The sequence below is a fragment of the Pyrus communis genome, chromosome 1 (assembly GCF_963583255.1).
Source record: "Pyrus communis chromosome 1, drPyrComm1.1, whole genome shotgun sequence".
NCBI lineage: Eukaryota > Viridiplantae > Streptophyta > Magnoliopsida > Rosales > Rosaceae > Pyrus > Pyrus communis.
In genome coordinates this window covers 3,705,994-3,729,949 of record NC_084803.1, presented here as the reverse complement: position 1 = coordinate 3,729,949, position 23,956 = coordinate 3,705,994, and the positions used below count along the sequence as shown (strand labels likewise).

At 38.1% G+C, this 23,956-nt stretch overlaps 5 protein-coding genes across 8 annotated transcripts; 3 read left to right on the top strand and 2 right to left on the bottom strand.

The window, feature by feature from the left end:
• Positions 1-1,052: 1,052 nt before the first annotated feature.
• Positions 1,053-6,123, top strand: LOC137709711 (protein EARLY FLOWERING 3-like). Its single transcript, XM_068448695.1, has 4 exons — positions 1,053-1,792; positions 2,175-3,052; positions 4,616-4,667; positions 4,784-6,123. Exons 1-4 carry the CDS (start codon positions 1,613-1,615, stop codon positions 5,777-5,779), a joined length of 2,106 nt encoding a protein of 701 aa, XP_068304796.1. The 5' UTR covers positions 1,053-1,612; the 3' UTR covers positions 5,780-6,123.
• Positions 6,124-6,689: 566 nt separating this feature from the next.
• Positions 6,690-8,692, bottom strand: LOC137712650 (protein neprosin-like). Its single transcript, XM_068451770.1, has 6 exons — positions 8,525-8,692; positions 7,921-8,445; positions 7,656-7,817; positions 7,489-7,542; positions 7,200-7,346; positions 6,690-7,082 (listed from the first exon to the last, which is right to left on the bottom strand). The coding sequence occupies exons 1-6, from the start codon at positions 8,690-8,692 to the stop codon at positions 6,690-6,692; spliced, it is 1,449 nt and encodes a 482-aa protein (XP_068307871.1).
• A 982-nt stretch (positions 8,693-9,674) lies between these two features.
• LOC137712584 (protein neprosin-like) lies at positions 9,675-11,831 on the bottom strand. The gene is made up of 7 exons (XM_068451683.1): positions 11,691-11,831; positions 11,529-11,615; positions 11,140-11,283; positions 10,556-10,705; positions 10,419-10,472; positions 10,179-10,325; positions 9,675-10,055 (listed from the first exon to the last, which is right to left on the bottom strand). The coding sequence occupies exons 1-7, from the start codon at positions 11,829-11,831 to the stop codon at positions 9,675-9,677; spliced, it is 1,104 nt and encodes a 367-aa protein (XP_068307784.1).
• A 995-nt stretch (positions 11,832-12,826) lies between these two features.
• LOC137747388 (uncharacterized) lies at positions 12,827-15,072 on the top strand. Its single transcript, XM_068487497.1, has 4 exons — positions 12,827-12,993; positions 13,173-13,280; positions 13,909-14,076; positions 14,691-15,072. The coding sequence occupies exons 1-4, from the start codon at positions 12,892-12,894 to the stop codon at positions 14,811-14,813; spliced, it is 501 nt and encodes a 166-aa protein (XP_068343598.1). The 5' UTR covers positions 12,827-12,891; the 3' UTR covers positions 14,814-15,072.
• Positions 15,073-16,395: 1,323 nt separating this feature from the next.
• On the top strand, positions 16,396-19,558 carry LOC137742977 (glycosyltransferase BC10-like). 4 transcript variants are annotated; one of them, XM_068482912.1, is made up of 3 exons: positions 16,396-16,528; positions 16,623-17,726; positions 18,613-19,558. In XM_068482912.1, the coding sequence occupies exons 2-3, from the start codon at positions 17,196-17,198 to the stop codon at positions 19,249-19,251; spliced, it is 1,170 nt and encodes a 389-aa protein (XP_068339013.1). In that variant the 5' UTR covers positions 16,396-16,528; positions 16,623-17,195; the 3' UTR covers positions 19,252-19,558. The 4 variants fall into 4 exon arrangements, with proteins under 4 accessions (XP_068339013.1, XP_068339020.1, XP_068339017.1 ...); XM_068482919.1 differs by having other exon boundaries at positions 16,421-16,769; positions 17,202-17,726; XM_068482916.1 differs by having other exon boundaries at positions 16,423-16,769; positions 17,056-17,726.
• The last annotated feature ends 4,398 nt before the right edge of the window (positions 19,559-23,956 follow it).

Sequence of the window (23,956 nt, the reverse complement as noted above, 5' to 3'; positions counted from 1 at the left end):
AATTCTAATTATTATTTTCTTTTGGTCCAAAATTATGGTGACGTATATGATTTTGTGTTGTGACGATCCTTTGTCCACTACTCCTCTCCATGTTATCTGAGAAAGTTGGGTGTAAGTGGGTCATGACAACAGCAGATTTTACCCGAATCTTACTTTTGTGTGTTGCTTCTCAAGCTGTCCACCATTTAGGAAAATTTAGAAAAAGGATAATCTCTGGATCTTTTTTATTAAATTTATTCAATTATTCAATTTAAATTTTTAAAATTTGATTAAACGATTAAAATTATTATAACTTCTAAAAGGGTTTCCTGTTTATAACTGTTGGATCAAATTTTAAAGATCTTAATTGATTGATTGAGTGAATTTGATGGAAGAGATCTAGAGAGAATCCCTTTCCCACCATTTAGATCCCCCACTACATAAATTGTACACGTGGCAGCTACACGTCGGATCAAAAAGTGCAAACTTTGACTCGCATCTCTATTTTACCTCAAGCTTTCCCGCTTTTTAATATCATCACAAGTTTACTGAATTTATTTTTATTTTTTTAACAAATGATATTATCTACACTAAAAAAGGGTAAGTTTAGCCTCACATTGTAGTAATAATATGGTTCAAATTCGTTTTTTACGAGAATCAAATCTATCACTTATAAGCAAAAAGGAATACCATTAAATACTAAGTGTTTGCTGAATCACTTTTAAAATGACAAAATATTTTTTACTAATTAAAAATCGGTATTCTTTATATTAAGGAGAGATGATGGACTTAGTCTCTCAATGTGCTAGCAATAATGTGGTTCAAATTTTTCTTTGGCGAGAATCGAACCTAAGACCTCTCACTTATTAATGAAGAGAAATGTCATTAAATTGTAGTACTAAATGTCTGTTTGAATAAAGTAATTAAATTTATATAAAAATATATTGTCTCCTACCCAAAGCGGCAGTCTTTGAGAAGAAAAATAAACTAAATTACCAAAAGCCAAATGCAATATAGTAATAAAAAGTGGAGGTTCTTCCTTCTAGCAATCTCGTTCTATCCAAACCAGGGCCCAACAAACCCCGCACTTTTTCACTTTCCCCTTGCATCATCTCTCTCTCATTTGAGGAATCCCTAAATTAAGCTTTGCCCTCTCTCTCCTCTCTCTTTCTCTCTCCTCTCTCTCAGCCCTCGAACCCCAATCTGTTTCTTGGCTCTGCTTTTACTCCTATCCCTTCTTTCCCACAATTCACGCTCTGAGTTCGTTCCTCCATCAGTTTTCACTCCCCAAGTCCTTTTTTTTCCTCTTCTGGGATAATCCAGAAATCTCTCATTTTTTTTTTCAACTTTTTCTGTGAATTTTGACATCTGGGTTCTGCCTGATTTCGAGCTTCCCTTTCTGGGTTGTTATCAACTAACTGGTTCAGCTTTTGGAAAGCCTGGTTTCTGCTTATGGGTTCTCTGGAATTTGATCTGTTTTAAGAAAGGTGAAGGCGTTTCAGCTATCTACCTGTAGATTTTTTCAGATCCTTTAACAAAGGAGCTTTTTTTTCGAGTAATTTTCAAGTGGGTTTTCGAAACTGAATGTAAAAATCGGTTTTTCGCACTTGGGTTTGGAGTGTTGGTGTTGAAAATGAAGAGGGGGAACGAGGAGAAGGTTATGGGACCTATGTTCCCAAGGCTCCATGTGAATGATGCAGATAAAGGAGGGCCGAGAGCTCCTCCAAGAAACAAGATGGCCCTCTATGAGCAGCTGAGCATCCCATCTCAGAGGTTCAATCCTGGGGTGCTGCCTTTGAATTCAAATAACCAGGTAATTTAATCATAATTTGTGCTTACTCTTTTCTTAATTATTTGTTTGGATTATTTTGAAATGTTATTGCTTTAAACTTGTAGTTAGGTAATGGATTTTCTCAGGCTTTTTGGTTTTTTGTTTTTGTAGTAGTTAACTGTAAGTGTTGTTTTATGCTATATTGAGTAATGTTGCATATAACTATGTCTATATGTTGTGTTTTAATGGCTATTAATTGTAAAAAAAGAAGTTAAAATATGCCAAGATAGCTACTATTTGCAGCATGCTGCAATTAAGAGGGAAAAAACAACGGTGTGTTGATAAATAGTGTTGCAAGCTTGTTTAGTATGGACGGGAAATGATTATCGCGTATCTGAATTTTGGGAGCAATTTATGTTTTCAGGGGAGTCGTTCAGATGGAAATTTGGCTTTTCCACTTCGTGGTCGTACATCTACACCTACTCATCAGGCTGTGATGTTTCATGGTCGCCAGTCTGACAGAGCAAATGTAAACGTGCCATTTGAACAAACCGACCTAAGAAGGAAGATCGGAGATGAAGATGATTTTAGTGTTCCTGTATTTGTTCAATCAAGGATGGTTCTTGGTCACAGTAAAACTCCAATTGGTAGTGAGGAAAAACTTACTCCCATCAGCTCGCCTCATTCTGACCATTTAGTAAAAGTAAGAAACGTGGGGAAGAAGGATCCAAAACAAATAAGCTCCCCAACTCTGAATTTAACACGAGAATTGAGAAGTGAAAGAGAAGAGGACCTAATAGAAGTAAGCGGTTCGAGTAAGGGCCATTCAGGAAAATTTGCCGCAAAAATATCAACCATACAAAAGATTGATGGGCCCGTAGAAGCGAATGCATCACCAAATCAAGAGGATGCAGAATGTTCTGTTCCGAGATTCAACAAGTTAGCTGAGAGTGATGCTTGCTTACAACAAGAGTCTAGATCTGGGTCACAGCCAAACGTTACTGGACAAGGTGATGGTCTTGTTGAGTCTTCAAGGGATGTAGAGAAGGGAACTCTTTCCCAGGAAAAAAGTGTTTCTTGTTCTGGGGCGGATCCTACCAGTCCCAATGAGCCTGATAATGACAGCGAATACCGTGGAGACAGAAAGTGTATTTCACTTCAAATGGGACATGTAGACAAAAGTGATGATGTCTCAGAGACCTCCATGGTGGATTCTATATCCGGCATGGACATCTCTCCTGATGATGTTGTAGGAATAATAGGCCAGAAACATTTCTGGAAGGCAAGAAAAGCAATTGTCAAGTAAGTCTCTATTTTCTCCAGTAGTTCATTTCAGTTGTTACTTTGCGCTTTAGAATTTTGAAGTTCACTTTTTTCCCAGTATGCGGTATATGAAGCATTTGGTCTCATAATATCTTCGTGTTGTTGAGTATTTCTTCACTTATGTTTTGTGATTATTTTTTTTCTGTTTCTTTTTTTTATTCTTCCGCATAGCTGTCTTAGACTGTTATTTATATAACAATTAGGAATATAGATATAATTTGAAGGGAGGTGAGATTTCATGGTACAGAGTCCCGGGATTCCTTCTAAAGTGGAATTATTTTGTGTTATAAGGCCCTCGATAACATTTTAGCAGTGGATATGGATCATCTTACAGCAGGGATAAATACATCTTAATAGAGTTATCTTGTGCAACGTGACCTCCGAGACAGCAGATCATCTCGTTATTCATTGCCTTTTTGTATCTGCCTGTTGGGTTTATTCCTGTCTCGGTTTGGTAATGCTTGGGGGTTTCCCTGTTCACTATGAAAAGATTTCCCTTCATGGCACTTGAGGGCTGGGAGCAAGAAGGGGAACAAGTAATGAAGGATTATCCTTGGGACTACATTGTGTGGATCTTGGACTATATTTGACAATATAGTTGACATGGTGGTGAGGAGGATTACATCTCTTATGTAGTATTTTGATGTGGTGTATTGGAAGTTGGAAGATTTTATTAGGTCGGGGTTTGTGTTGTCTTTCTTATACGCTTTATAGAATATGAGAGTATCCCCTATATATGGGTTCTTCTAATCATTACACCTCTTTTATTTTTCATTATGAAATGTGAATCATTTACATGTGAATCAGAAAGCTTTAGTTTGTACAATTCTTTTATGATTTTAATTGAATATTACAAATTTTAAGCTGTTTTTGTGTTAAAGAAAGGAGATTTGCAGACATCTAAATGATTTATGTCGCAGATATTTGCCATGTTTCAGAATCTGTTGTAGCATTTAGCTTTCGTTTTTATTGCTCTGAAGATTTATGTCGCAGATATTTGCTATGTTTTGGATCTGTTGTAGCATTTAGCTATCGTTTTATAGTTTTGAAGTGGTTTTTGTATCCATTATTAATTTTATTGCTCTGAAATACCTTGTTGTGTTAACTGTTTTCTGATGAGCAATTTGCTGCATCCATCCTTAAGCTGTTTCCTTCCCATGTTTGGTAAATGTCATATTTGTCTACAATCCTGATCAATATCACGCCTAAGGATTACCTTGGGGTTGGTCAGGTGGAGTTAATGGGCTATGGTGTTTTTCACGGGTAAGCAGATATTTTGTGACTAAAGCACTTAGTCATTTTTCTGTTATCTCTTAAATAACATGAGTTTCTATTTTCTGTTCCGATGCATGTAATCCAATAATCCATAGTGGGGATTTGTTTGGTACAAATGATTGTCAACTGCCCAATTTTTCATTTTTTGTCCAGTTTATTGTTTTGTTTTCTCGTATTGGTTTTGTTTTTGTGATTTACCAAGCTTCATATGGTTTGGTGTGTATTGTGCAACTATGTTTTTGACATGACTCCTTGTACTTTCTACAGTCAGCAAAGATTGTTTGCGGTTCAAGTATTTGAGTTGCATAGACTCATTAAGGTAAGACTAAATGGATAGATTGTGTTTGATTTCTTTTTGTTGAGAATGTACACACGCGCGCATATCAGTTGACTTAGATTGGAAAAATTAGCTGAATAAAATTCTTTTTTGAACAGGTCCAACGACTGATTGCTGGATCTCCACATCTTTTGCTTGAAGATACTGCTTTTCTGGGCACATCTACTTTAAGGGGATCCCCGGCAACAAAACTCTCATCAGAGTATGTTGTAAAGCCACTACTACATGTTGTAAAGCGCAAACACGAACCTGAGAAGCCAAACAACAAAATGGAATGTTCTGCGGAAAATGCAGTAGGGAAAAGCCAGTCCTTGGTGTTTCCATATTTAGGAAATCCACAGCCAACTCCTATGGCTTCTGATAAAGCCAGTCCTTGGTGTTTCCATCGGTCTCCTGGACATCAATTGTTAATTCCAGTAATGTCGCCTTCTGAAGGACTTGTGTACAAGCCGTATAATGGACCAGAATTTATGGGAGGGCCAGTTTGTGGAGGATGTGGACCCTACGGCTCAACTCCGATGATGGGCAACTTTGTTAAGCCATCTTACGGGGTTCCATCTCATCATCTTCAAGGAATGGGGGTTCTTCCTGTCCCTCCATCACTCAATGGTCATACTTACTTTCCTCCATATGGCATGTCCGTTATGAATCCTGCCATGCCGAGCTCAGCAGTTGAACAAATGCATTGGTTTGCTGGACCCGTTTCCCATGGCCACACCGATCAGTCATCGGGAGGGGGTGCAAACTCCAATTTGCAGCACCAAAGCTCATGCAACATGCCCCAGAAAAATGTCACCATTCCTCACGCCAAAAGGCTTCAGCCATCTAATGACAGTGGGTTACAAGGAAGTACAGCAAATAATACAGGCGACAGAGCACCAATGAGGACGGATCAAAATCCTGAAGGAAGCGATGCGCTCCAACTTTTCCCCATGGCTCCAGTGATTCCAGACGGAGTTCCCCAATCTCACGACATAGGCCAGCCAATGCGAGCTATAAAAGTTGTGCCTCACAATCCAAGAACTGCAACTGCGTCGGCCGCTCGAATTTTCCAGTCCATACAAGCAGAGAGAAAACAGCAGGATTCAACCTAGCTAATTTTCTCGAAGTTGGCGTGGCTCGGTCACTTCCTCCATGTACCATTTTCAGTATAATATTGTGTAACAGGTATTTTCTTTCGCATGTCTCGGTCTTGTGAATGTGTATATTCATATATATACCTCTGGAAAACTCACAAGCAGAGCAGTGTAATCTGAACATGCGAGATGTTTTCTCTTGTATTATGTTATAGTGGGGATATAACGTAAGTAGCAATGGCATTGCTATTTTCGGGTAGAACCGTAGGTGTAATTGCCCATTTTTGAGTATCTGATTGTTGTTAACTAGAAGATAGTCAGAGCTGGAAATATCTTCCCTTAAATTATACCGTATTTTTGCTTTTCTCCGGATACGATATTTTGATCACGTTATTGACATGGTTGATTATCTTAAGAGTATTAAATCATCATTTAGAGCGTCGATTTTAGGTTTATGAATCGCACTCTGGTTACTTAAAACCTAAGATTTAAGCTGTTCGACACGTCCGCCTTGTAAGAAAGAACAGATGTTATGTGGAGAGGGCTCTAAGAACCTTGTAACACGATAAAATCGCACTCGCCAAACAGGGTTTCAAACTTATTGTCCGCCAAATTAAAATGGTTGATTTTTGAAACCTCAAAATGTGAGGTTGCCATTAAAGTTGCTCTATAATTCCGTCTAGTAATTCTTATTAGCACTCTAAAATAGTAATCGTGCATTCTTTCATCTTTTATTTTCTTTTTTCACGAAGAGATGACATATAATAACCTTCTTAGATGGATCGCATTTATAAGTACTCTTCCCTCGCACTATAAAGGTACTTCTGAATCTCCGATCACATTACAAATCAACTGGAGTAAAACAAAATTGGACTTTATTTCAAAAACCAAGGAGATTAAGCACCCATAATCTGAGGATTTAGAGTAATTAGTTACAATCAGGAGGATTTAAACCCGGGCCGCCGAAGTAAAACACAGGTTCTTCAGCAAGTGAAGCGGCATAGTTCAATGCAGTGTAGCAATACTCTTCGTCTGTATAAGTCCCTACCCACTCAGGATACTTGAGCTGCATCGAGTAATCTATGATCCTAACCTGCTTAATATAACATGCATTCCCCAGTTTGCCCCATGCAAAATCACCACTTCCCATTTCAGTTGCAGTGTGTGGATGGTTTTTCTTAATTTTGGAGCTGTACACCTCCCCACCCCATTCGACTAAAGCTGCAACACCCTTTGTTAGGTAAAAGAAGAGCTCTGGGGGAAAGTATCCGACGGGGATGTTTTGGCCGACGCGCACCCACCAGTTGTTGGTGTGAAAGTCCTACAGCAGCAATAGAACGGGTTATAAACTTTTAATAAAAAACAATACTGTAACGGACTAAAGGGAGACAAAATCGGCTTATTGTTTGTTCAGCGTAATCCAGTTGATATTTCAGACCTTGGTGATGCTGAAGGTGGCCTGATATTGTGGACCCATTTCGGAAGAAACAGGTCCAAGGGCCATGCCAAGGGCTAGGTCTTTGTTGGTGTGCACAAATCCTGAGCAAGTGAGATCAAAGCAACCTGTCGATTTGTATGCGTCCTTCTGAAAAAAAGGGTTTTTATTGGAGAAGTTCTCCGAGGTTTCACAACTTATCACTTTTGTCCCTCGCATTTTAATCAAAAGATATGGAAGCTGGTACCAATGACATTTTCCTGACTGATCATATTTGAAATGAAGTACTTACAGTCCAATATACAAAAAGTCGACTTGCTCCATCACCATACAACTTCGGATTTACCTAGAAGCGAAAAAGGAAGGTTCATGTATACGTGTCAAAGTGTGATTTTATAGATCTAAAGTCGATTTTTTTTTCATCTGCAGTCTACAGATGAAGAGTCCAGAGTGAGTTACCACCCATCCTGATTCGACACTTTCAAAGGCGTCTCCGGGTCCATTCTTGAGCCAGATTTGAGCAGTAGTGAACTCATCTGGCGATTGGACTCTTGGATTCCAAATATTTATATCCCCTTGAGCACCTGTATAACTATATCCAACTGTTATAAGGATAGCAGCCTGCACATTCACATAAAATTTAACCATTAATTGCACAAGATACATTTACAAACTAAAAACTGAAATAGTTATCGAATGATTCCTAAACATAACGTTTGCTTACTGAACGATTGATTTGAGGACCGAGTTCGACTCTGGTGCCGTTGATGATTACAGCGCCTTTCTCATCGTTGGTTGAGTAGTAGGAATTTGCCGGTTTCTTCCCAAAGTGTTCAAGTGAAGCAGCTCTCAGTAAGTCCTGCCCTCGAATTCTCCGAATGGGAATGGTTCCACCTGGACAGCTTCCACTCTTCTGCCAAATCTGAGACAAAATCTGCTGAGAAGAATTATGATCATTTTGCACAGGACTACTTGCAATAAGACTGGGACTGGGACTGGGACTAGAACTAGGAACCTCCGATGCGAATTGAAGATTCGGTGTCATCTGCAATAAATCATTAACCTTCCAACTGTAAAATGTTTCATTTAGATGTAACCAACCATAATGTTTTCCAGTTTTTGTTTCGTACATTCTTCGAACAAATGAAGGATTAAAGTAGACCTGAATTTTGTGGTTCCGCAATGCTGGATGATCAAACGCAGGCTGTTTGTAGATGTCAACACAATCAACGATATCTCCATCCTCACTCTACAAGAAATCATAAAATCAAAGAGTTAAAGTGAGTTTAGTCTGCAGAAAAGATAATTAAAATGGCGGAAAACCAGACCTTAATAGTCTTAACGCCGGGCTTGTTGAGAAGCTTCAACATCTTACGAACTTCCAAAGTAGCTTGGTTTGCCTTAGATTTCACATGAGGATGATGATCTGCTGCGCCACCACTGAGCACAAACAATCCCATTGCTAACAAGAGCATTATAATCCTCCTTTTCCCCATTTTCGATCTCTCGGCGTCGCGCTCAATCTTGCACAGAGAGAGAGAGAGAGAGAGAGAGAGGGGAAGAGGAAAGTGTCTGGTTTGAGAGGAGGAAGATAAGAATGTCTTGATTATATACAGTGCATGCATATGCGTCATGGCTTCAGTTTTAGTCCATGTGTCAAACGAACAATTCATGCAGGTTTACACAATGAGCTGGAGGAACTTTGCATGTATGGAAAGGAAAAAGAGAGTTTTAATGAAACACTTCCGGTACTGTTCATTTTTAACAAAATATCATATTTTTACTTTTCTTTGGTACTATTCATTATACCTTTATTTGTCTTTTCGAATTAAAACAAATTTTTTTTTTGAATTTTTCGTTAGTTTTCCTAAGGAAAAAGGGGGTTACTTCTGATTTCTATATGCAGTGAATCAAACTGTTGTGGATGCTATAGAAAAGTGTGCAAATTCAGAAAACATAAAACTTATTTGGAAATCTCAAATATGCCACTTTGGTAAAGATTGAAAATTTAATCTGGTTGGTACCTTCTGAGCAGAAATGGAAGATGTGCCACTCTGGTGGAAATATAAGACGTTAACTAATGAACAATTTTGCAATGGATAATACTTCCATCATTTCCATAACTGTAAATTCTCTTAATCGTCATCTCAAGATAAACTCTACAAAAATCATACTATTGAAAGACTATTTAGTGATCTAAAAATATAAATAAATTGACAGTTCATCATAAGAATGCTACGTATTGCCAAAACTGTCAATTCATTCAATACTTATGAATGATTAGAGATGTTCTTTCAATGATGAAATGAACGGTTTGATTTATCCTCATTGTACGTTAGATTGAAGTCACATTAACGGAAAATAAGAAAAATATTATCTCGTTTTGAAAATACAAGTAGTGCTTAAAACGACGTAGGCTTAGATATAAGAACAATAGGAGTACTAGGTGAATACAAAAGCAAGAGGTATCCCTATTGATTAAGGACACATAGGATTTCTACCAGGCCCTCCGTAATAGAACTCAGGTTCTTCAACATAATCTACTAGATACTTGACATCATAGCAGTTGAACTCGTCCATGTACACATCAGCGTATTCCGGCAATTTCAGCTCAGGCGAATTGTCGTGTATTCGGATTCTTTTTACTGAACCTGAAGTTCCCCAAACAAAATCAGCAAACTGTCCACTTCCCATGTCTGTTTCTGTGTGAGGAGTAGTTCCTACTCTTGGGCTGTAAACTTCACCTCCCCACTCCACACTAGTTGCATGATAGTTCAACGCAAGGAACAGCTGCGGCGGCCAATATCCGACGTAAATGCTCTCCCCATATTGCACCCACCAATTGCTTGTCACCGGATCCTGAATTCGAAGGCAAAACATAAAGGAATTTAATTAATATGTTAAGTTGTTAAATTGTTAATCTAATACGTTATGTTGTTAAGCTGTTAATGTGATGGTATGCTGTTAAACTGTTCATATTACCTTGAAGACGTAAACGATTATTTCATATGGAAGGTCATGAGGAAAAGATACTGGATAAATTGCTGCACCAAGAGCGACTTTGTTGCTAACTTGAACAAATCCAGCACAAGTAAGATCAAAGCAACCTGTTTTCTTTGAATCATCAGCCTACAGGGAACATCAGAAGTGCAATTAACCCTAGCCAGTGGAATTAATTCACGCAAAAACTCAGTTGTGAACTTGTGATTCATGTCTGCTTACAGTCCAATACACGAAAAATCGAGTCTCTCTATCTCCGTAGACGCTCGGATTCACCTGAAGAGGGATTCACAACAACGATGTAAAATATTTCAAATCAAGAACATGAAGGTGAAGGGAGTTATACAGTTATGTTATACCGCCCATCCGGATTCAACCATCTCACGTGAATTTAGGAGGCTAACTTGAGAAGTGCTGTAATCATCATCGAGGTCAACCATAGGGTTATAAACTTTGATGTCTCCTTTGCCTCCAGTATATCTGTACCCTACTGTAAGCAATATTGCCTTCTGTAATTCAAATTAATTAACACAGTCAGAAATTAAAAAGGGTTTGGAAATGATTTCGCTTAGGGTATGCCCAAGAGTCACATAAGCGCTTTCTGTAAAAGCATATGTCAAATGCTTCTTCACAAAGCACTTAGATTTCGATTAAAAAAAATTCGTAAGTGTTTCAGATAGAGAGAATGCTTATGAGCATAAGTGCTTTCAAGAGAAGCAGTCCCAAACCAACGACGTGTAAATTTATAATTAATTTCAACAATGAATTAAAATGTGATACTGAGGAGTTAATGCACCGAGTGGTTTGCTCTTAGAACGTTCCCAGTTTTGTTGTCACCAAAATGTGCAGCTGCAGCATGACGAGACACAGTACTTTGCTTCTTCCTTCCATAGTCCTTAACGGAGCTAGCTCTCAGCAGTTCCTTTTTCCGGACTCGTCGGACCGGGATTGTTCCCGGAGGACAGCTTCCACTTTTCCTCCATTTTTGCTTCACCATCCTGGAAGATTGTTCTTCATTCTTTTTCTTCAATCTGTCCATTTTTGTCACTGTCTTTCTCTCCCTTTCTGGATCATACGTGGGTGCCATCTGAAAAGGGAAAATTATTCACACCACTTGTTATGTTGAAAAATCGAGGACGGTTATCCTACTAACACATAGTTGACACGAACACAAGAAAATAGCACCGTCATGGTCCACTGAGTGGTATATTTGGCCTAGTAAATGGTGTAATTACTTTATGAGTTTACTACACCATCTGATGAATCATTTGTAGATGTTCGTACTTAATACACGTTGTCATCCTAAAATATATCGAATTAGATCAAAGTTACCTGGATGGTATGGTTGCTGAGAGCAGGATGATCAAAAGCTGGCTGCTTGTAAATGTCAATGCAATCAATAATATCACCATCTTCACTCTACAAGCAATCAGAGTTAATATATATTAGGGTTTTACTGTGCAAGTGAAATTTATGAAGTGAGTAAATTCATACCTGGATGGTTTTAACTGCAGGCTTTCTGAGTTGGGTTAATTTTCTTTCAGCTTCCAAAATCTTGTGGTTAGAGAACACATCACCCTCCACAATTACCCCACATCTAATCAGAGTCACAGCCACTCCCAACATAATTACCATCCCCCTTAATCTAATCATCACTTCACCAAAACACAACCCTTTCCCCATTTGTTGTTAATTAACTAAACTAATAATTAATTAATTACTTTGAATATGTAATTAAGATGAGATTAAGATATGAAGAGCCCAGCAGGAGCTGGATCTATTTAAAGGACATTGTCTCTGCAGAATGTGCAGCATGTGATTAAGCATACATCCAAATCATTTCTGCCAACTACACTTGGGCAAAATAATTTGCATGATTCACCGTCCAATCATGCAAATTTCACTTATTTTTTATTTTCAATTTTTGGATTGTCACGTGTGAGCCACCACATCTCAAAACTTTGAAAAGTCGTTACTTTGTTCTTCTAACTCAAAAGTTAGGGTATTTTTAAATAATTAGTAATATTTTTCACACGTACGTAAAAAAATATTGTAAAAATTTAACAAAATCATATTAGTAAAAACAATGATTAAGTATCTGGAACTCCTCAACTTTTTAGTGTCATTCTAAATTGCTCTCAACCTTTTGAAACATTTCAAACAAGTGCATCTGCCACGATATTTGTCTATTTGATAATATATGTTGAGGTTCTATGTGATCTGTAGGTGATGATGTGAAGTGGATACCTTTCTTGACCAAACACAGCCGCTATATATATATATATTTTTTTTTTTGGCTCATTTTGGAGTGGTCTTGAATTATAGGGTGGTGTGGGCGGTTGTGTTGGCCTTGGAGGTGATGGCTTGAGAGGAGGTGGTGACCGTTAGTTAGTGAAGACTAAGTTTTTATAACCTTCTATTGATTTTAGAGATAAAGTAAGTCTTTATTAATTTAACATAAATTTAATTGACGCTTAATGGACGTGACATTTCAATAGATTAGGTCCTAAGGTGCGGAGCGGATCCAATTCCCAACTACGGGTTCTGTCAAGCAAACAGTGGCCCGGTTAAGCTTACGCGTGACCCAAGTCCATTTTAATTACCAATCCTACCACTTAGCGAGTCAGAGTCATTCATACACACAGAGTAGAGAGGAAAAGAGAGAGTAGCTTGGGATTTACGTCAAAATCCAAAAATGGTGAAATTCCTGCTTCAGATCACCGCGGAACTCGAGAACCTGACCGACCTCCAGCCTCAGGACGGCTGCGACGACACCAACTTCTCCTACCTCTTCAAGGTCAGACCTCCATTTTCCTCAAATCCATTTCGTTTTGCTATTTCAGTTTGCGTTCTCCTTTTCTAGGGTTTCTGGCATCGAATCCATGTCGATTTTGAGTCGCTCAATCTGCTGATGCTTATAGACAGTATTCACACGATTCTTTTTTTATTTTGTTTATTATTTTGTGAACTTTGTAGCTGAAATGTGAGAGGTGTGGAGAGGTGAGCCAGAGAGAAACTTGTGTGAGCTTGAACGAGACTGTTCCCCTTCCAGTCGGCAAGGGAACAGCCAATCTCATCCAGAAGGTAATCCCTCTTTCTCTCTCTCTACTGATTACACAAGGGGATTTGTAAGTAAAGGGTTTAGGGTTTGGCGAGAAAATCCAAGGATTCTTGTGTTTTCGCTTGTTCTTGCGTGAATTAGTGAAATGCCGTGTTTGTTGAGTGCCTAATTGTTGTAAAAACGACCTTGTGATTCCCGTTTCGTTCTGCTTACCCTGTGTTCAATCAATTTGACATATGCCTCTGGGAATGGGATGTTGGGTGACGTTTTGCATAGGTAGGTTTCAACTTGGTTGTATACAGTTTGTGTGAAATTGTTTCTTATCCCGTTTTTTGTTTGACTGATAAGAATTATTATCGATACTTGCATTTGGTTTAGTGAGCATTTCAGATTTTTTAGTTGTTCGTAGAGTTCCGATCTTACATGAATTGGCCATATTTGTCACTTTGATTTGAGATAGTTCTGTCTGAAATTGTGTTGTGACATATGGGCAACTTATCGATTTTGATGGCTACATTATTCCTATTTCATAATTTGAATTTTGATCATATGGGTATGGGGTTTCTTCCTATGTATGGTTTTACCCAAAATATTTTCTGCTTAAGTTTGTTGTACATGGTTGGTGATTTTTTGCAAATTTTTCCCTTGCAGTGCAAGTTTTGTGAGCGCGATGGAATGATTATGATGCATCCAGGTCGTGGTAAGCCACTGACGCAGGAAACAAGTGAAGCCAGGCAGTTTGCCCCATTGATGATCTTCGAGTGCAGGGGTTATGAACCTGTGGACTTTGTTTTTGGTGGTGGCTGGAAAGCTAAGTCTGTAAGTTTCTCTTCCTCACATGCAACTTTCAATCATATAGCATATCGAATGAACATTTCTCATTGTACTTGAGGCCAAAAAGTGCCTTTTGTTGGACATGTGAGCTTATAAATAATATTTGTGTGAACATTCCTAAGCCCTAAATCCCTGTACCTCCATGCACTTCAGCACATATGTATAAAAATTTGGCTATTTGAGAGAGGTGGTCAATAAATGTGGTACAAACACCATAATTATCAACATAATTATTCATGTATTGAATTCTTTCGTTCTTCACTTTTTAACTTCAGTGAGCATTAAGGATTGCTTTCCTGTTTTATATTGTGCTAGTTCCCTTCAAAGCTTATTTTGGTATTGTTGTTTGCTTGTGTTTTGACCCTTATTAGTTTCTTGTGAGAAAGCTTTAGTCTCTGTCCTTTCCTATAAATGTCGCACGGTTAGTACTGTTACATTTCATGTTATGAGGATAGCACATTCGAGATGTGAGAACTGCAGATAATTGTGATGCTTTCTTTTTTGACCCCGTCTTTTCTTGTAATAACATTTAATTGTCACCAAGTTTAATTGTCTTGCATCTGTATGTAAACTTAAACTAGTGTTCATTTCTTTTGTAGTTGAGTGGCACAAATTTTGAGAACATTGACTTGTCGGCTGGGGAGTTTGTTGAATATGATGAGAAGGGAGAGTGCCCGGTTATGATTTCTAATCTTCAGGCTGCTTTTGTGGTGAGTTCTTAGACTGTATGCCACATGAAATGCGTCTGGGTATATAAAAGTTGGCATGTGAACTTGGGAAGCTAACCGTTCATTTGTGAATAAGATGGACTGTTTCCTGTGCCGTGAGCAGAAAAACCTATGTAATTCGTAGACAGTAAATGTTTTGAGAAAGTTCAGAGTTCATGTTGTGCTCGTTATTCGGTTTTAAAAGGATTCAGTTACGTGGATACAACATGGTGTACTTTCGTTATGAATGCATGGATTGCAAAACTTGGTTGTATCATGAAATGTTTACGGGATCACGATTCAGATCGGTCAAGGCTTTATAATTCTACTCCGCTTGAGCAGTTAGAACTGCTTCTTTTTTTTTTTTTTTTTTCTAGTGTGGTTGAATGAGATTACACCTTGACAGTGCCTTCCACCATACAGTCTGCAATGCGACCCAAAGAGTCCAATTTCTCCAAATTTCGAGTTTAAAGTCTCTTATATTGTGGAATTTCCTATTTTTTTTGTTTTTTGAATAAACGATATTATCTATGCTAATGGAAGGTAGAGTGGGCCAAGTCTTACAATGGACTAGCAATGATGTAGTTCAAATTCGTCTTTGGCGAAAATCGAATTTAAGATCTCTCACTTACAAGTAAAGTAGAATACCACTAGATCGTAATACTAAGTAATTAAAATTTGTACTTATGTTTTGATTTTTTCGTCGCTAGTAAGTGCATGAATATTCTATATTTGGAATTAAAATTTGTTTGATTCCAATTATGTAGTAGTAAACATGCCATGAGTTCTTAATACATTGAGTTTAGGCTTGGTGAGCCATAATCGGAATCGAAGTTTTTTTTATTTTGATTCCGATTATGGATTAGTAAACATGTTAAGCGATGGGTTCTTAATACATTGACATTAGCCCTAAAATAGCTGTATTAATAAAAGGCTAGTCTCTATCCAAAGCCTAAATTAAGGGTAATGAAAAGCTAATTCTTGCTTTGGGCGATGCTAATTATGCTCCACATTTGTCTGTTGCTTCAAAGGGCGGAAACGTGCAAGACGGTGTCATTTGTCTTGCTGGAAGTTAGGCAAAATGCGAAACCTATCAAGTTGTATCATTCACAAATTACTCCATTTCATAGTCGCAACACTTTAAGCACCGTCGTAAAGGAAAAACTCTTGAACTCGACTGCTATTCTATTACTTGTCTATATTTCGATTCTTAAAAAGTAATTTTTCACTAACACAAGATACACAAGCTTAATTGCGTTTTTGTGCACATTATATAAAAAAGACCTTTTTTGGTTTGAAGAACCTCTAAATCTCATCTGTGACATTTTACTGGAAGATTGTAGTGCCTCATTATGTGTCGATAATGTGAGCAATATAGTCAGTCTCAAGTGTCTAAATAACATTACTCGTCATAAATTCTAATTTTTCAGTTACAAATAACAGAAATACATTCTCTCTTCTACATATTAGGTACAACTTTTTCTTTAATGACAAAAGTAGTTAACATGAGTCCAACTCGCATTTATTCCTTAGATTTGTTACCATTAAAACTTAAATAATTTTCACTTTTACCAACTCAAAATTTACCCATAAAAATACACACACGCAACTGGACGAGATAGTTTGGTTCTTCTTCCCACCTCTGTTGAAGAAGAGAGATATACCACCCGACAAACGGATCCCGTCTCCTCCTCACTCGCCTCGTGTGAGTAGAAGAATCGTCAAATATAGTAAAGAATTAAACATTCTTGAAATCTCAGAAATATCATTTCTTAAATCTCACACAAAAACGCACTTCAGACAACCTTCGTATCTGTCTCTCAGGTCCTCTCTGAGTGACCGCCTTCTCGTTTTCTTCATCCACGTGGCCACTTCCCGTGCTTTCGGGCGCAACTCAAGCCGTGAAGTTTAAGGATCCAAACCCTCCCTTCATGTCCTTCAAGTCAACCTCCAACCTTTTACGGTCACATGGTATGTCATACTTTTTGACTGGTGCACAAGCAGTTCGATTTGTTTAACATTTGATCCCAGCTTAGATTCTTGTTTTTAAGTTATAACCTCGGTTTATCGACATGTGAAAAAGTTAAGATTTTTATGCAGTATGTGTTTAGTTTGGATATTGGGATGCTGTGGAATTAGTTTTCGGATCTGCCAGGAGTTAGTTTTTGCTTAGTGGGGTTGTGATTTGGGAGAAAACTGCGTGATTTCGATTGGAATATGGTTAATTTCAAGTCTAATTTACTATCTTTGATGCAAGATGTAATTTTGGAATCTGGATTTTCTGCTTGTTTGAGAGAAGAAGTTTGTGGGGAAAATTTTGATCTCAGACACTTGGAGGTAGTCTGTAGGAACCGGAAGAGTTAAGGAATTTGATCCTGGTGGGGTGTTTTTATTGAGATGCAGAATTTGCAATCGAGGGCTGTGCCGTTAGAGGAAGGCAATGACCCTGGTGTTACTAGCAGCCGGGCAAGCCAAACGAAGGCCTTGCCGATTAGGCTACTCCAGTTATTCGCGCTGTTTCTGCTTTTCTGTATTACTTTCTCAGTCATTAGCGTATACACAATTCGGCATTTTGGAATCAATGGCGTCATGACAACAGCCGCGACCTCTTTCCAGCCGTGCCTTGAGGAACCAAGAGGTTTGGACCGATGGATTAAGCCGCCATCAAGTGTTAAACACACCATGAATGATGAGGAACTGTTCTGGAGGGCTTCTTTTACGCCTAGGATAAAGAAATATCCTTTTGAGAAAGTTCCAAAGATTGCATTTATGTTCTTGACTAAGGGGCCGTTGCCGCTGGCACCCCTTTGGGAGAGGTTTCTGAAGGGATACGAAAGGCTTTATTCAGTCTACGTTCATTCACTACCATCGTTTCAACCCCATTTTAATCCTTCGTCAGCTTTTTATGGGAGACATATTCCAAGCCAGGTATGCACCTATCTATATGTTATATGAAAGATTCTGCAATAAGTGCACAATTTATGTTTTTGGTTCCGGCATTCATTCAATGGTTTCTCTGGCTTTTACTTTTTGCACTTCTTGATTTTCTCTGTGGTCAGCACACACCCCGGTTGCTTGCATTAGGTTGTGTGTCTGAAGTTCAAAATGTAACGAAAATGGAATGCGCCTCTGCAGGAGGCGGTAATATTTAGAGATGATCAAAGAAAGGGTTTAACCTATCTGTGTATTGGTAGAAAAGGGGCAATTCTAATTTATCATGTTTGGAATTACAGGGATGTAGAATGCCGTCTCCGAGAGAGGGCAGGAAACACAATTTGTTCCATGTACTCAATTGAATGAATGGATCTGACTTTTTAAATTCATGAAGTTGATAATCCTGCTTGTGAAATATACACTAGGCACAGATGCATTCATATGAACAGATGATGTAAAAGCATAACTTCTTGGGCGATACTCCGACCTCATCTCATATTCATGATTTCTTATTAACGTTCTTGATTCATCTCTAACCATCATTCTTGTGCCACAATTCTGATGTTTCCTTTTACATAGTGTTATTGATATATGCCTTCAAATTGTGAGTAAGAATAAGGTGAATTATTTATGTGAATGATACCGGACAACAGAATTGAAGTTTGTTTGGATGTTTGGCCGAAGATAAATGAGTATATTTCAAATGTGTGACTATATTCCGTATGTTTTCTGCTTCGTTTAACCTTTTCACTTAACGATTTAATTAACAAAAGAGTGTCCATATTTAGTAGCTTCAAAAATGAGTTTCAATGAAAACGTTTTATGGTCATCTTGATTGCCATTAAACATTCTTGCTGAGTTTTGGTTTTGTCCTGCGCAGGTTGCTGAGTGGGGAAGAATGAGTATGTGTGATGCTGAGAGAAGACTCCTTGCCAATGCGTTGCTCGACATATCCAACGAATGGTTCATTCTTCTTTCTGAATCATGCATTCCGCTCTACAATTTCAGTGTCGTTCACCACTACTTGATGAAGTCCAAGTACAGCTATGTCGGTGCATTTGATGACCCCGGGCCACATGGAAGAGGACGCTACAATGATAACATGGCACCTGAAGTGAATATATCCGATTGGCGCAAGGGCTCCCAGTGGTTTGAAGTTAACCGAAAGCTTGCCATCAGCATTGTCGAGGATACAAAATATTACCCCAAATTTAAAGAGTTCTGCAGACCCGCATGTTACGTTGATGAGCACTACTTCCCCACGATGTTAACCATTGAAGCCGGGAATTCTTTAGCAAATAGAAGCATTACTTGGGTGGATTGGTCACGGGGTGGACCTCACCCGGCTACCTTTGGAAGAGCGGACATCACGGAGGAATTTCTCAAGAGAATTTTCTGGGGTCAACGCTGCACTTACAATGGCCATAACTCAACAATCTGCTTTCTTTTTGGAAGGAAGTTTGCTCCGAGTGCCATGGAACCTCTTTTGCATTTAGCACCAAAGTTTCTGGGCTTCTAAGTTACAAGTTTCTAACACATAAACAGTCGGCCAAGTCGACGTCTCGAGCCGAAGAGCGTGCAAAACTCAATCGCCACGGTGTGTATTTGCTTGTTACCATAAATTCAACCTCAGTTGTAATATTTGCTGGTTTGGGTTTTCACCTGATAGGTCTTTGGCAACATATACTGTTTATAACAGTTTGAGATGTACAGAGAAGTAGCACCCAATTTCGCATTGGGGCGTATCATTTTGTTCACAGTTATGTATTTGAGAATTTGATATTTTGATGATTGATAGACACTATATTTGAATAATTTGTTCCTGATTCTGTTCACTTTTTGTTTTTGCTCTGTGTACATAAATCATAGCATATGCTAGAGAGTGGCTCACGTGCTCAGGAGTCACGAAGGGACAATGATGGTATTAGGCTCATTTTGCTATATTTTTTCGCACATAAAAGTGTAGTGTTATGCATGATTTTCAAGGTTTTTTCGTAGGCACAAGCCCCAATTTGATGTTTTTAGTTTAATTTTTTTCATCGGGTTTTGATTTGAGGTCAGTGATTCCTATGAAGTTCAAGCAATCTGTTGCATATGCACTTTGAGGAGAAGGGAAAGATAAAGAATAATAAGGATGACACCATAACAGACTTAAACGACGATGGTCAACTACTCAACACATGACAGGGTAATTTTATAAGATTATGAGAGCTTTTCGTATTGAGACTTTTGGATTCTTTTTAGACTAAAATCTTGACTCCGTAGCTGATCACACGCAGTGATTGTTAACGGTAAATCTATACGGTTCATGATTACTATATGGCTCCTCTACACGCGTGGCGATTGTTGGTGGGATAGTACGGCGCGTGAGAGAAAAGCCCATTTATGTTGTAGGTGTAACACCCAACCTCTTCATTTGATGTGACCAACAAAGAATCTGTTGGGCCCACAGAAGACCCATTACCCTCTGGACACGCCATGGAATGTGGAAGAAATGTTTAAAAGCCTCCAAGCCCGTTTGGTTTCACATTCTTTTTGGTCAACACATTCTTTTTCTTTTTATTTATCAAACGGTATTAGCTTTATTCATAGTTCAACTAGTCTCAAGTTCGACTTAACATGAAGTTCAGTCACTGATTAACGAAAAAAAAATATTTTGAAAGAAGAAAAGAAAATAGATTTGTAAAAATCACTTTTTAACCTCAAAATTGCCCCAAAAAAAAGAAACGTGAAGCCAAATTCATCAAAATAAGAAAAAATAAGCAGCCTGAAATGACAAAATTATGATGTTGAAAAACCGAAACAACTTAATATTAAATTTAAGTTCCATCACAAACACATAAATTTATCGTCATCAAACTTGCAACATCTAACTAAAAAAGATTATAAAACAAAATACGAAATTGACGGAAACTTGGTCTCCACCGATCCAACGGTCCTTAAAAGCAAATTTATTTCCTTAAATGAAAAAAGGAGACGTAATAGTCTCACGTACCTTTATTTCACATGGAGACAATCATAGACCACCCAATCATGGTTGTTGAATATGAATATAAAAATGCACCCCCCCCCCCCCCCCAAAAATCATTTAGGGGCACTACAGTAACTTCCACTCATGATGTGCCCCCCCCCCTTCCAAATACATGATGCCAAGCGAATGTTCTGGAATTCCCATGAAGTAAATATCAGAAGCACAAATCTCCACCCTACACCTGTCGTTTTTTCATCCCATTCAACACCCTGTCGTTTTCAGACTCCCCACGTGTCGGACCCCGGACGGTGGTCCAGTTGCTGACCAGAAAGTCACGCAATTCTGCGCTGCAACCGCTCTGATTGCGCATTGTGGGCGGTTTTTTTTTTGTTTTTTTCCAATTAAAACTTTTAAGAAAAAACGGAAAGAAATATAAAAGCAATAATCTTAACGCGCAAAAGGTTATATAGTCTCTTCCTTAACCGCGTGCTGGCACGCGTTCATCCCCGTCGTTGATCGTACGGTCGACTCACCTGATTCGGAAGTACGGATTCTGATGCGCGCGAGTAAGATGCGTTCACGCGTCAGCGTAATCATTCTCGGAGAATACATTCTCCACTTGGAACAAACAAGAAACCCCAGTCGTCAAGGCATGTCTGAATACGTCGTCGTTTAGGTTTAATAGTAAAATTTCCCCCGAAATTTAAAACGACCACGCGTACACAAATGAATTCACATGCTGCACGCGATGTGTTTTATAGTGGGACCTACGGGGAATGTAAAAGTGGCTGCATTGCAGCATTAGTCGCCGTAGCTTATTCGAATTATCAGCTTCCTACATTTAATTTTTCTTCTTACACATTAATGCTTAGAATTTAATTTTGTTTGGACTTTAGCACCATTGTGCAAGCAAAACAATTTCCGCGTGATTGTTTTCTTTCTCTGCACTTAAGTTTATTTTTACTGTAGCTAAAACAAAAAAAAATCAAGAAATATATCAAAACAAATGTGTATAATGAATATATATTTACACTGAGGATTATATATTGATTATATTAAATTAAAGTCGAACTTGATATGAATGAGAATTGAACTTACAACTTTTTATTTGTAAGTGAGTAGACTAACACTATGCTATTAACTGGGAAATGAAAACATTTGCAAAGGAATGAATGGAAGATGGTTCCATTGACGAAAAATTTTCAATATGCTAAGATCACGATTCGATACATTAAGTGTAATAATACAGTTGGATGAAAATTGAAAAAAAAAAAAAATCAACCAAACTTATTATTACACTTTGTGTGTACCATGCTGTATTTTCGAGACACTAAAAAATATCTCTTAATTGATAAACTGAAATGAAAACAAAACGAAAAATGTGTCAAATTTTAACGAAAGTAAAATTAAGGTGAAATTTACCATACCAAGCAATGTGAGCTGTCGCGCCGAACAATAACAATTAGCCAGCCTGTGTTCAGCGGGCAGCTGCCCGACCAGCCCGCCACTCTGCCTATAAATAACGTTCCTTGCACCCTCTCCTTTCCACCTCTCACCTAAGCTCATATACTTGTGCTTTCAGTCTCGCTGCGTCTTCAAAAACCCTAGTTTCCTGAAAGCACACAGAGGTCCGAACCCTATCAACAATGGCAGTCTCAAAGGCATCATCCGTCGTCGCCCTCATGGCAATCCTTTTCGCCGTCCTCTTGGCCATCGGCGCCGCCCAGGAGTCCCCTGCTCCCAGCCCAGCCTCCCCCGCAACATCCATCTCCCCATCGTTTGTCTCCGCCATTGTCGCCGCCGTCGCCGCTCTGGCCTTCGGATCTGCGCTCAGGGCTTGAGTTCGCGTTTTCTGCTGCTGGTCTGGATGTGGCTGTGTAGAGCGGTTTGAGGTTTTATGACTCCTTTTATTTAGTAGCGAGTGTCGTTTTAGTAACTGATGGCTATGGATCTTTAGCGATTTCATTTACATATGATGGCTTTTGCTATCATTATTACTATGATGGATTTTGTGGATTTCTGAGTATTATTATGAGTAAATAATTCATTTATTTTATTTCGTTTGTCTAATTTTCTCTTTTCCTCTTCTAATTCTGTAATTCTGTGTTTGATGAGTATGAATAGCTTGCGATCTCGCAGTTTATTCTCTTAATTTAATTTTAATTTCACGAGAATCTTGCAATTAGAAATTTAGAAGTAGATAATGTGAGTTACAGCAGACATCTCAGATCTGTATTATTTAATTTAATTTACGAATTTTCTTAAAGAAATTGACTGCAAAAAACTGAGTATCTGAGTCGGTGGTAATTATTTATTCCAACCAACAAAGCGATATTTTCCAGCTGCAAAAATAAAATAATAATTTTTAAGCTGTTTCTCATCACATGGATAATAATTCTTCAGTTTTGTGGGCACACCGACAATTACAATTCGGGATATTATTTTCTTTGGTCGAGAGAAATAATCCAGAGAAGGAAAAAAAATGCATCACGAAATTTTTGTGGTCATGTACCAACTGTTAACTACATGCCATAGAATTCATACTCAGTGGTAAGAGGCATATAAACTGCGATCAATTGACGTAATTCACATTAACAAGTAATGTCGGAATTTGTTTTGTTGTCGGAACACTGTCAGAATCCTCTTTGTTTCGATTCCTAAGTTTTGGGTCATCGTCTGCCCTTTCAAGCATAATTGTAGGAAATACATGAAATTTGAATTTGAATGCAAAAGGAAAAGTCTATTACGCTGGCAACTGACCGAATTCACATTTATTAAATGCTGATATTTTGTAATCACTGTGGATATAGTTTAGTGCGAATTCAAATATGTGTAGTTTTTGGTCTCCACAATCAGCGTTAGAATTAGCCGTTGACAAGACTCAAATGATGGGTGATGGGGGCAGACTCAACAATAACAGTAATAAAAGACATTATTAGCACTTTCTAACCGAAATACCAATTCTTATGTGGCATGACATGAAAAAGCAGCAGATGACAGCAACTTCAAATCTATTTTTAGTAATTAATAAATACTTTTTATAATTTTAATAGTTAACTTTTGTTTTAAAATACCAATTACGACTATAAAAAGTAAATAATGTAATAAATAATAGTTTAAATTTGACATATCGGTTGGAGAATAAAATTTATAAAAAGATCAATGTGTCACATAAGCTTTCAAATTTAAATTTTGTGTGTAAAATTTGACATCTCATTTGAAGATAATCTTAAGAGGGAAATTTTTTCTTAAT

What these genes read in the sequence shown, in the direction of transcription:
- LOC137712584 (XM_068451683.1), bottom strand. Translation starts at nt 11,831, where the DNA reads ATGGTAATTATGTTGGGAGTGGCTGTGACTCTGATTAGATGTGGGGTA. An exon ending in GATTTTTCGTGTATTGGACT is followed by an intron (nt 10,326 to 10,418) that starts GTAAGCAGACAT and finishes TGTTCCCTGTAG; the next exon opens with GCTGATGATTCAAAGAAAAC. An exon ending in TAATCGTTTACGTCTTCAAG is followed by an intron (nt 10,056 to 10,178) that starts GTAATATGAACA and finishes CTTCGAATTCAG; the next exon opens with GATCCGGTGACAAGCAATTG.
- LOC137742977 (XM_068482912.1), top strand. Translation starts at nt 17,196, where the DNA reads ATGCAGAATTTGCAATCGAGGGCTGTGCCGTTAGAGGAAGGCAATGAC. An exon ending in GGAGACATATTCCAAGCCAG is followed by an intron (nt 17,727 to 18,612) that starts GTATGCACCTAT and finishes TGTCCTGCGCAG; the next exon opens with GTTGCTGAGTGGGGAAGAAT.
- LOC137712650 (XM_068451770.1), bottom strand. Translation starts at nt 8,692, where the DNA reads ATGGGGAAAAGGAGGATTATAATGCTCTTGTTAGCAATGGGATTGTTT. An exon ending in GTGTCGAATCAGGATGGGTG is followed by an intron (nt 7,543 to 7,655) that starts GTAACTCACTCT and finishes TTTCGCTTCTAG; the next exon opens with GTAAATCCGAAGTTGTATGG. An exon ending in CCACCTTCAGCATCACCAAG is followed by an intron (nt 7,083 to 7,199) that starts GTCTGAAATATC and finishes TTGCTGCTGTAG; the next exon opens with GACTTTCACACCAACAACTG.
- LOC137747388 (XM_068487497.1), top strand. Translation starts at nt 12,892, where the DNA reads ATGGTGAAATTCCTGCTTCAGATCACCGCGGAACTCGAGAACCTGACC. An exon ending in ACTTCTCCTACCTCTTCAAG is followed by an intron (nt 12,994 to 13,172) that starts GTCAGACCTCCA and finishes TGAACTTTGTAG; the next exon opens with CTGAAATGTGAGAGGTGTGG. An exon ending in CAGCCAATCTCATCCAGAAG is followed by an intron (nt 13,281 to 13,908) that starts GTAATCCCTCTT and finishes TTTCCCTTGCAG; the next exon opens with TGCAAGTTTTGTGAGCGCGA.
- LOC137709711 (XM_068448695.1), top strand. Translation starts at nt 1,613, where the DNA reads ATGAAGAGGGGGAACGAGGAGAAGGTTATGGGACCTATGTTCCCAAGG. An exon ending in CTTTGAATTCAAATAACCAG is followed by an intron (nt 1,793 to 2,174) that starts GTAATTTAATCA and finishes TTATGTTTTCAG; the next exon opens with GGGAGTCGTTCAGATGGAAA. An exon ending in AGTTGCATAGACTCATTAAG is followed by an intron (nt 4,668 to 4,783) that starts GTAAGACTAAAT and finishes TTTTTTGAACAG; the next exon opens with GTCCAACGACTGATTGCTGG.